The 12,221-nt window shown below is 47.7% G+C and overlaps 1 protein-coding gene across 1 annotated transcript in view; it reads left to right on the forward strand.

Moving 5' to 3' along the window:
- The window catches only part of thada (THADA armadillo repeat containing), a 69,114-nt gene that overhangs the window by 48,644 nt on the left and 8,249 nt on the right, over nt 1-12,221 (forward strand). Inside the window, exons 31-35 of the mRNA XM_084471031.1 lie at nt 577-659; nt 5,689-6,125; nt 10,007-10,134; nt 11,386-11,458; nt 11,904-12,054. Coding sequence (XP_084327157.1) covers nt 577-659; nt 5,689-6,125; nt 10,007-10,134; nt 11,386-11,458; nt 11,904-12,054 — 872 coding nt within the window. The remainder of the gene's footprint in view (nt 1-576; nt 660-5,688; nt 6,126-10,006; nt 10,135-11,385; nt 11,459-11,903; nt 12,055-12,221) is intronic.

A 12,221-nucleotide genomic window follows, 5' to 3' on the forward strand; every position in this document is an offset into this window, starting at 1 on the left:
CATGCTATCAAGGTTAACGCGAAGGGTATGAGAAGGGATGATATTATTTCTTGGAGAAAAGGCAGTCACAGACCATTATACCATTTGTGTATACACTCACAAATATACACGCACAAACAGCGCCATTTCAGTTACTCAGAGTACACGGCTCGAGTCCTCTGGTGTCTTGGAGCACAGCCAGTGTAATCAAACCGCAAACTTTGGAGAAAGCATGTTGTTTTGATTTCACACAGCCAATCCTGCCGTTGTAAACAACCGAACCGTTCAACGGCAAAAAAAAAAGAACAACAATGAACTTGCTGAAATCTTTGCGGTGAGAAAGTAGCTTCTCCAATAGTCTGATGATGTAGAGATGGGAGGCGGGCGGCGGTCTGGGCTGTGATCTTTGTGGTTCATAGCCAGATGGTCTGCCTCAGTCTCCTGGGCTCTTGATAATGCGCTGCTATTAAAAGTTGGTCCCACTCATCTAACTCTAAAACAATACAGATGGTATATAACATGCGTTGATGCAGTATGAAATATGGTTCAATGAATGAGATTGTGGATCTGATCTTTGTTTATCCTTGCCCCCATCAGACAGAACTGCTGCGTGGTGACCAGGGGGGCCTACCTGGATGTCCTGCAGTGTCTGTGTGGACCCTTAGCCATCATTCTCCCAGGTGAGACTCTCTTTACTACCGGTCTTATGGATGGATTGGCCGATGGACTGATGGATGGATGGAGTAACAGAGGGATAATAGACACTCATAGTGTCAACCATTTGATTTGAATTAATCATCCAAGGTGTATCCCAAATTAAACTTTTGTGCACATTGAATTGAAACTCTTTTTCTGGCAACAAGGCACACAAAGAAATGTAGTCTAGACGTTTCCAAAATGTGTCGGTTTTTCCAAATTAACCTGTCTATTCATGTTGAGTACAAACCGGCGACTTATCCATCAGTGCCATCCCATAGGCTGTGTGTTAGGAGTAGGATCACTGAAGAGTGCCTATATGCATCACTGCTAGCCGCTTTCCATCAACGGCTGCTAAGTTTATCTTGTCACCAGACACAAGGGACTGTTGTTTCCACCACTTGCTGGGAAGCTCCCTGTTGCGGCGCACAGTTTAGGCCGGCCTGTGAGTGCGCACTGGCTGTTCTGCTCCAACTAATGCCTGACACAAGTCGGTCATTTGTATGGCAAAGTGCAGACGCGTGTGTCTGTGAGTGTGTGTGTGTGTGTTGCGCACATGCGTGTCTGTGTGTGTCTGTTTCTCTGTGTGTATGACTTGCACACATGCATATGTGTGTCTGTGTTTGTGTTGCACACATGCGTGTGTGCGTGTGTGTGTGTGTGTGTGTGTGCGTGTATGTGTGTGTGTTGAGGGAGGCGACTGCACAGTGCAAGAATGTGAAACCAAATGTGAGCGCTCTTGGACAGATGGTCAGAATGTGCCTTTGACCCAGTTAAACAAGGAGTGTACCACACACACACACACACACACACACACACACACACACACACACACACACACACACACACACACACACACACACACACACACACACACATATGCATATGCATACACACAGAAACAATTGGGTTTGGTTGGGTTGCCATGTGCTCAACACATGCTATAGTTGACGTTGGAAATCGCACACATTTTCCCATGACATGTCTCTCAGACATTTACCATTACCTTTCTCTTCCACATTTAATGGTCACAATCATGACTCTCTGTGCCTTTTGCAGATTGACATTATTATTTGTTCTGTTTAGATATATATTCAGGTTAAAACCACAGGCTGTAGGAGGCCATATCCAAGCAGGACTGTGGGCACTGAAGATGGTACATTTTTACACTTAACACTGATGATGTAGCTTTCAACCTATTGGTGGAATGTTGATTCACTGTAAAACAGCAGCAGTAATGTAAAATAATTTATTCTTCTTCATGTTGCTCCAAGCTGTTAAATTCAAACATTAACTTAACTATTGCTGACTTCTCAAAGCCGAACCAATCTCAGTCCAAGTTACTGAGTTAAACTGATTTGTTGAAGTAGTATCAGGTTGTAGATGTGTCTCGTGAACCTCAAATGACCTTGCCTTCCTCACTATGCTCCCTCGAGTGATCAGGGACAAAGCAGTCGATTTCTATTGTTGAACGGCCGAGGCAGCTTTTCAACAAACAAGCTAGCCATGTCCCGTGACAGCATCCTTCCTAGCAAGGGGCTCAAATCACCCAACCCTAGCATTGACGCTTCCTCTGATCACGGATAAGCCCCTTCATGTGGACCTGTACACCACACTTTGTGCCCCACATCATGTGTGTTTGGAGGTATTTAAGTCCACGTTCACACTGACCATTGGTGGGCGCTCTGGCCTGGTCACTCACTGACCGCTGCAAGCAAGGTTGTCCTCCTGAGTCACTGGTCAGGTAACCGGTCATTTTGTCCTCCACCAGGTCATTTGGAGCCAGTAAACCAGTTTAATGTGGCTAGCAAATTTTTGGAACGCTCCAGCCATTATGGCTGCCAGGGAAAGAGGTTTTGTTGCCTACTGGTATTTATATCACCAAAGGAGGGCTGTGAAGACACATGAAGAACAGACAGAGGGACACACACACACATGAACACACACACAGACTCCTAGTCAGACACATAAACATACATGGACACATGGCCTGAAAGGTAATTAGAGGGAGGGACCCGAGCAAATTGTGAAGCTACGTGATTATGGGAAGGAGGACACTCAACGCATAACACACACACACACACACACACACACACACACACACACACACACACACACACACACACACACACACACACACACACACACACACAGAGTGTGTCTGGGGTTTGTTTTTCACAGTTTGGGTAATTCAGACCGAGTCTGATGTGAAACCCAGCTGTGTGTGCGTGTGCACTGGGGTCGCGCGCACACGTCTCTCCTCTGGCCTCTGTTGACATGGTGGAGCACGTGTCTACCACCGCCACATTTATTTTATGATTTAACTGCACACTTGGTTGGTGTGCTGGCGATGCCCTGTCTTGTGATGCCAACGTAGCACAAGCTCCAGCGCTAGACCTGGCATCCGATCTGGTCAACACCAGACCTGCATGAGAGGTTAGAGTCGTTGTTGGAAAGGCTCTGGGCAAACATTTAGTTTCACTGTTTTTCTTGGTCTTTTCAAACCACGACATTATTCAAACGTGATGACTAAAATACTCCCGTACAGATGCGTCTTTGTCATAAGTATTCAGGCTCTAAAGATTGTGAATTTGGCTCTGGTTGAGTCTGCATTCTGAATGGAAAAATCCCATTTATTTTCCTGTTGACGTAAGGGCTGGATGGACTATTGGAAACACCTCCAGTTCTCCTGCTTAAACCATTGGTGCAATCAAGAATGATGATAGCGCTGAGGAAATTGGGATAGATTATAAAAAACGAGATAGATATACTAATAGATTGTGACTTCAAGATATACCGTGAATTTAATTTAGTTTCCAAAACTAATTTGGCGATGGTATTATTTCCTACAATCAGAAGCAATTCCTTTTGTGTTTTTTGCAATGATGTAATTGCTAGCTTGTTTGTGCTACGACAGTACTCACCTGAACTAGCATTGCGTCGTAACGTTAAGGGTAAATCATGTTTTATTAGTACTGTGGATAGCATTTGGAGAACTGAAGTTGAATCTGGAGACTGCTAAGCTCCTGGGCCAGAAACCAGTAAGTGTTAGGATCTGATCTCGAATTGTATCCTGTTTTGTTAGCGTATACACCTATCTGTGGAGGAAAACGGTTTCAGAAGATTTCAACAAATATTTTTCTACAGGGGCCAGTATACAACACAGGTTTGATTTTGTTCAGACACTTTGTCTGAGGATGCTGGTGTCCTCACAGGACGTTTTTTGCTTGTCTTACCACCGGCCACGGGAAAAGTGTATTTTACCAGGGCTGGCTGAGTTTGCGTTCACTGTTCACTGGCCAAGGAGGGATACTGACAATGGGAAGACGATGCTATCGTTGTAGTTAAGCATGGTTTCATTTAAGAGTGAAGACAATAATTCCTGTTATGTCGTGACGCACTTGCGTATTCCTTTCGTTTTCTCGGGGGAAGGGTCCTCTTGGACGCGTGTGCATGCGGGTTTGACATAGACGCACAAATACCTGAACCATCTGTTCTGATTTTGCATGTGTAGGACCATGGCACAATGCAGAAATGTATGGCACAGTGTTTTTACGAGTTGAAACACACACACACACACACACACACACACACAGTCATTACCAACCCCTCCCCATTATGTCCACTCTTGCTGTGGTCGCCCAGCGGACCCCCCTTTGAGGATCAGGTTCCATAGTAACCTGGCCCATCTCCACGGTAACCTGGACCTGTCTCCGGAGGAATGCATCATTTTTTTGCCGCTCTTTTGACGGGGCCCATGTTGAGTTCGGCTAGATTGAGTTCCTTATGTGTGTGTGTGCCGTATGTGTTTGTATGTGCCTGCACAAATGTGTTTGTGTGCATGCATCCGTGTGTGTATGAACATGTGTGTGTTTGATAAACTAATTGACTTTGGCCGGATTTCATTTGTGTGTGTGTGTGTGTGTGTGTGTGTGTGTGTGTGTGTGTGTGTGTGTGTGTGTGTGTGTGTGTGTGTGTGTGTGTGTGTGTGTGTGTGTGTGTGTGTGTGTGTGTGTGATAAACTAATTGAGTTAGCTGTCAAAGCGGGCTCTGTGCAGCCTCCAGGAGGGCTGCGAGGGGAGCAGCTTTAGAAGGGCATCGGGTTACCCAATAACCGCTACTACCGGATTACACTTAGATTTCAGAGGAAATCTGTGTGTGTGCGCGTGCGGGCACGTGCACACATGTGTGCGTGCATGTCTGCGTGTTTATTTGCTGGTCCTTCATTCACTTAAGGGTGTAAATTCCCAGGGGGCTGAGTCGGTGCAGGCAGGCCTGGCCAATAAAAAGGTCAGACGAGAAAAGGGCTTCTCCCCCCCGTGCATCGGCTTTCTGCTCCCCCTGGACCAGCAATCTGTTTATTGGTGTTGTTTGTACTCTTTGGCACCAATTTGATCCTTGTTTTTTCCTGTTTTATCCCGGTTTGTTGTTTTATGGGGAAGATTAGCGCTGTGTCTCTCGTAGCTCTCAAAAGACCCCATACCGATATCCTAAAGTTGCAGGATCCTGCTGGGGGAGGATAGTGAAATGGTTAGGATGGTTGACTTTCAGTCAAAAAGTTGTCGGTTCAAAGCCCATTGCCGAAGTCTACCTGTAGGCACCAGCCTTACCCTCAACTCACTTTGTATAAAACCATCTGCTAAGTGACTAGTAAATAGAAGCCTTTTTCTACCATGATTCATGCACCATCACAAAGGAAAGTGGGACCATTTCTGTGGCTTCAGAGTTGCGGTTTCAGATGAAGATGGAATGTACTCTCCACTGCCAGCTTTGTTGTAAACAGATAATACTGTCTGGACTTCATTTGTTAAAGTACCCGCCATGAAGAAAGACCAAGGGGGGTATTATGCACTGGGCCCTGGGAACTGAACCATACATCATCCTCTGCTGAGGATATGCCCTTGAACCAGGCACTAATCGCTCCCTTGCCTTCTCCCTAAAGTTATCCCAGAAAATAAACCAGTTGTCCCAGTAAGGTGATAAATGTCTCCTCTCATATTCTTTTTGTTCCAGACTCTGAGGTCCTTGAGCTCCGCAGGGAGACCCTGGCCGTGTTGACGGCCTCTGAACTGCTGGGCCCCTGTGGACCCGCAACAGACGCCGACGCCTCCCTTCTCACCTCTCTGGGACCCGGGGCGGTGAAGTACCTGCTGAGCCTCACCCACGTGGCCCTCAGCGCCAGCCTCGAGAGGCCCTGGAGACATCTGTGGGCAGGGGCCCGGCTGCTGGAGAGAGTGTTGCAGGGCCCCTTGTACGAGGTGAGGGAGCTGGTGCTGGACGGGCTCCTGAAGAAGCTTGATGAGGAGGATGAGGAGGATGAGGAGGAGGAGGAGCAAGAGGAGCAGGAGCAGGAGTTGGCACAGGAAAAACGCAGCTGGTTGGACAAGTCTACTCTGTTCTCCCTGAGCAGCTTGGCTCTGAATGAGACCCACCCGCAGTGTCTGGCCAAGGTGGGACCACACACGCATGCACACGCACACGCACACACACATGCACACGCACGCACACGCACACACACACACACACAGATGAATGTGCACTGGTTGGATGTGTTGCAATTAGCCTGCGTAATAGTGTTATCCACGTGTCGTCTTCCCTTTCTCCCATGTGTGTGTGTATTTGACTCGTACGTTCTCCCAGATGAAACGATCATAACAACTGGGGCTTAGTGAGCTTTTGGCAAGATGAAGGGGCCAGGGCAGAATGAACACATCTCCTCTCATTTTACACTCGTTCCTGATGACAATTTCTTGCAAATTGATTACACGTCCGAATCCATATTCCAGAGGCTTGCGTGAGAGGCTAATTGGTGGCAGGAACCCATGCCAAGCATCTTCACTCAAGGGCTGTCCCCCATCCACCCTCCATCGCGCTCTTTCCCTTAACCTTTGTCTCTTTCTCCCTCTGTCTTTTCTCTCCTTGATTATACAACATCTCTCGCCCACTCATTCTCTCTCCCAAGATCTCACACAGTGATTCTTTCTTTCTCACACACCGCACACACACACACACACACACACACACACCACACGCACACACACATACTACGTTTTGTAAGGCTCTGCTCTTTTCCAGCTTTTGTTCTGGTCAATGCAGGTCTTTACATCCTCCTGTTTCAGAGTTCTGTGTTCAGAAAGTCTCACTCAATCCCCGCCTGGGCCCTGCCCTGCCCTGTCACTCCCATCCCTCCTCGTCATCAACCCATTCCCAGAACTCAAACCCAGTCACTTGCACTGCGTGCATGTGTGTGTGTGTGTGTGTTTGTGTGTGTTTTGTGTGTTATTTTGAAACCGATGCGTGTCTGTGCGCTTCGAAGACGTCTGGTGTTAATGCTACACACGGCTATCTTCACAAGCGGAGCGCTGTTGTGCCGCTTTACAGCCCAGCCGTTTGTGCTTAAGCGCGGACCCGCTAAGCCGCACACGCCGCGCTCCGAGGCCATGCCAGCCAACGAAAAGCCGCTTGCCATTTGTTTGGTGGGGTCGGGGTGAGGGGAGGACTGGCAGCTAAGTGGAGCGGTGGTGTGGGTCCGTTTAAAAAAGATACAAACATGCCTTGAGGTGAAATGATTTTGACAGGACTTTATGTGTCGATATTTACAGATGTAACTATTACAAGCATTTACAGAGTGTTCAATTATGTTTATCAATGTCAGTGTCTCCCAGCTCTATGCAAGGTGTTGGACTCTTGAGATGTTAGGGTCTTGGAAGTTTAAGGTTTTTTTTGTGTGTCTCCGGCCGGGGTTTTTTGTGTGTTGCTGCACGTGACTGAGCCCTATTTATTTGTGTGGGTGTGTGTGTGTGTGTGTTTCTGTCTGTGTAGCAGCAGTCAGGAGTGGAGAGGGGCAGGCCAGCTGGATTCACAGATCCCACTTTACTATAGCAGGGCTGAATCACAGAGAGAGAGAGAGAGAGAGAGAGAGAGAGAGCGAGAGAGAGAGAGGCAGGCCCTGGCCAGTCCCAGACAGACCCACGTGTTTAACAAATAGAAATCCAGGGACAGAGAGGGAGAGAGTAGGAGCCAGACTGGCGAGAGAGAGAGAGAAAGGAAGGCAGATGCTAGTGCCATCGATTCTGGTAGCAGCCTCAATTTCCTTTACTCCTCACATGCATGAATGTATTGCGTGCGGACATCCAGCCATATTGTTTGTTCACATTGAATTATCTTTGACAGCAGGCACACAGTTGCAGCAGCTTAGTGCCCCTGCTTGTTGATTATTGCTGAAATTGAGAATCCTTTTGACCGTGAACATAATGGACCGAATAACAGACATTTTGTTGCATGGGTCTGCATGCTACCACCACCACCACCACCACCACCACCACCACCACCACTGTTGTCCATACCCGATATACATGGTTGGATGGATGGATGGACAGAAGTGTTGCCAAACCTAGTGGGGTGGCAAAAGTAGAGAAAACATTAGGAGACAGACACAAATTGAGAAATGCAGGAAGTAAGCTTACAGCTCACGCCAGGAGATGTACAATGGAGGTCAGCGTGCGTGCGTGTGTGTGTGTGTGCGTGCGTGAGTGTGTGAGGGGGCTGGCAGCTGTGTGCCTCGTGGTTAAGGGTGTGCATAGGGAGGATCTGCCCGGCGTGGCGCTCTGGTAAAAATACTCCAGGGCTCCCGGCCAGCCAGGCAGTAAAGACCAGAGGACACCAAAGCTGTGTTGAGAGATCGGCAGAAGCAGCCCCCCAGTTAGCCCTACCAAACGTGTGTGTGTGTGTGTGTGTGTGTGTGTGTGTGTGTGTGTGTGTGTGTGTGTGTGTGTGTGTGTGTGTGTGTGTGTGTGTGTGTGTGTGTGTGTGTGTGTGTGTGTGTGTGCGCACGCGCCATATGGAGATCTACATATGTGTGTATGTAGGTATATATATATTTGATGATCTATTTTGGATGGGGGTTGTAAATCTTGTTCAGTTGCCCCATCATTTCTGTGCGATGGCTGCACTGATGTGACCAGATTAAGTTGCGTCTCTCCTGCTGAATTCCTCATTGCTGACCTTTACTCTCCGGTTACTCTCGGGTCTTGGGGTGAGACAATATTGAGTGAGACAATATTGAAAAACCCTCACGACTGTTCACTGCCACACTGAAGCCATTAGGAATTTTTATTTTACAATATAGATAACCCTTTTTTTTTGCAAAATACATATATTTAAGCAATAGATCACGACAGGCTGTGGAATGTTCTCATTATACCACAGTTAAGGGGCGTCGTCCGTCCTGACACGCAGCGGAGGGACGGACAACGCCCCTTAACTGTGGCTTTTAAAAAACGGTTACGTAAGTATGGCAAAATTAAAGTCAGACACTCTCAATTTTGAAAAAACGAGAAAGTCGGAAAAGCATTTTTTTAACGAATACAAAAATGTAATCCCTCCTGGCTGCCTACAAAGTGTGCGGTGGTTGCTATGCAACACACTGTAGCGTCCTTCAGAGAGAAGGCTAGAGACGGTAGCTTGGTTCGCCAAGCAGTTCACTCACCGTGTGCCTATTGCTTTACAACATTTCCACCCTCTCCATCAATCAACATATTTTTAGGCTTCAGTGAACAATGCTATTGCTTTTATATATAAATAAACAAAGTTAGGCGCGGAGTGATACGGAACTCCGTAAACTGAATGGGTGTCATAGCTGTGTGTATACGCTCATTATACAACAGTTGGGAACCAATCAGATCGCTTCCAGATTTAAGCCACCCGTTTTATAATTATCAATACCGACATCACAATAATATCAGTGAAATATATATCTTTAATTGCTGGCTGGCAATTAAATATTGCTGCCTCCAATTTGTCTGAATTATTCCATGCTTTCATCACAATATGCCTTACTTACGTAATTATGCACAGCACTTTTCCAATGAAATACTACACAACACGCACCATGGAGTGGCACCCCTGTGTGGTAAATGTCAAGCAACTGGAGGGAAATTACTTTGCCCTTTGTCCCAATTACTGGGTCAAAACATAACAAGCGCCCAGCAAACCCTTGACCCTCTGCTAATTAATCTAGAAATATGCAAATCTTGGGCACGACAGATCATGTCATACTTTTCTCATTATAACCTGGGTAATGCTCCTTAGATTTGGAAAACTTGGGTCAAAGTTAACTCACTATTTTGCCAACATCTACTGTCAGCATATGATTAATATGGCTACAAGCGATTCTATGTTTGTGTCTCTCTTGCCTTCTGTGTGTACGATACATTCTTCACTACTCTAAGTACTCTAACTGCCTCTCTGTCTCTCACACATTAACTACCATCTTTCCTCTTTCTTGTGGCCCGCTCCTCTCATTCTCCGCCCCTCGTCCTCTTATCCCCAGAGCCTGCGGGTTTTGTGCAGACTCAGCTCCCATGGTGAGGAGATCCTCTGGAGGGAAGGCGACCGGCAGCTGTCTCACATCGACGTTCTGGCTCGCCTACTGTCCCTGGTCCAAAGTTCAGCTCATAGGTAAGTACGGAGCCCAACACGTCCCTCCCCTTCGTCCACAATGATCGGCCCCACCTGCCCATTTTCTTCAAGAAGAATTCACAAATTTCATTCATGACCCTTTTAACATGTGTTCTGGCCGGCCGCTTTTTCTGCACGGTTTCTTAAAAGCAATGCAACGGCAAACTTGATAGCTAGTACCAGGTCCTTTGACCGGAAAATACTTAGAGTAACAGCTTTTACTGTTACCTTTACACCTGATCAAGTGACAGGTAAAGCAGCCCCCCCCCCCCCCCCCAGCACCTGGATGCCCGGGCCTTTTAGCTGTGATGGATGAACTTAGAAATGGATGTCTTGGGAAGGCGCATGCCCCCCCCCCCCCATGATCATAATGTTCCCTCCTCCCCCCTCCCTTTGTCTGTGAATGGGCCCTCAGGAGGCAGTGGCAGGCCTGCTGACATGCTCGTATTCAGAGCCACAGTCCGTGGAGCAACATATAGGTTTCCACACTGAACCTTAACCCTACACCTGGACACAGGTGCGCGCCACTAGGATGTGTGTGGGTGTGTGTGCGGATTAATTTCACAACTAAACATGACGAAACACGCACGTCTCTTGGGCTAAAGACAATATGAGCGCATAGAGGCAGGCACACAAAAACAAACGCCCCAATTTCTCTCTCCCAAACCACTGTGTGTGTAATGTAAGCGCTCCAGAACCCACATTAAAAAGCCGTTTGAAAACCCACCGCTGTGCTGTTCTCACCCTGGACAAGTGAATAGGAGGAGTTCAAATGTTTTGGATTACAAAGCATATCGGCACACTGTAAAGGCCCTCCCTCCGTCTCCGAGCACACAGCTATCCCCCCCCCCCCCCCCCCCCCCCACTGCGGATCCGCTTTCCCTTTGGAGGGGCTGGAGGGTTATGATTAAAGTGAGGAGGGGTCCTATTGGGTTGCTGCGTGTTCTTGTCCCCCCTGTGATTGAATGGCACTTGGAACCATTGTGTTGCTTAAAGTAGTGGTAGAGTACCAGCACACGTCCATTGTGGACGTGTAACTCAATACAGTGGAGGGGATGTGTGTGCTGGTGGTATTGAGGTGGGTGGGGGAATGTTTTTCCTTGTGTGTGTGTAGTTGTGTGTAGAAATCAAAGGCCCGTCCTTATTTAAAGACTATGTCCTGGCATAATTTAACCAGAAAAGTTACAATATTATAAGGTGTGCTTATAATACTGCTGCTGTTCTCCTGGTCTGGCGTGGATGTGTCTGTAGTGTGGAGCTGCTCTGCGATGCCCTGACGCTGGCCTCACGACTGCTGGTTCAACTGGTGACCTCTGACGCCCAGGTAAGCCCCCTGCCTGAATGCATGGCTCCATGGCACTACGGTGAAGGCTGATAAAGAGGCTGGGCCGGCAGATGAAAAGCAAAGGGACCTTGGAGTGGAAATGTTCCGGGCGTGGCCGATGTCAGGGAAATCACCTCCCGCAGGCGGCCAAATGCTGCGCAGTATTTTTAGCCCGGGTTGGTTTTTAAGCAGTGACAACGCAGCTTCACTGCTACTGAACAACCCTGCCTTCTCATGTTCCCTTCTGCCTCCATAGTCTGTGTGTAATGATGGTATTTTAAAGCCAAAATGATAAAATAAGGGACTGCCAAGGCCCTCCTATGCACATTATCCTTTCTGGCACATTATCCTCTCTTGCACATTCTCCCTTCTTGGACGTTGTCTTTTAGCAAGGTCTCTTTTGTTTTTCACGCCGTTTTGTGTGTTTGCGTATTGCGTCACACAGACCTTGTGCGCTAGTGATCTCCCGACCCAGTGGGGGAGGCTGGTGTGTGGCTGCTGTGGCGACGACCATCCAGCAGAGGTGAAACTGGCGGTCACCGAGGTGCTGGTGGACTCCACCGCGCCCCTGCTGGCCTGCCCCTCCCTGCCTCTGGGTGAGTCCCGACCACACACCCCTTTGTCTATCAGAAAGTGGAGGCACCCTGGCATAGGGTTTATCTTTATTGTTTGGATTTTTATCAATTCAGTTTATTGTCCTTTAACTTTGACCTTTTTTCATTGTCCGCCACAAATTATTTGCTGAAACTTCTAAATTCAAGAT

This window comes from Micromesistius poutassou, assembly GCF_964030765.1.
Source record: "Micromesistius poutassou genome assembly, chromosome: 7".
NCBI lineage: Eukaryota > Metazoa > Chordata > Actinopteri > Gadiformes > Gadidae > Micromesistius > Micromesistius poutassou.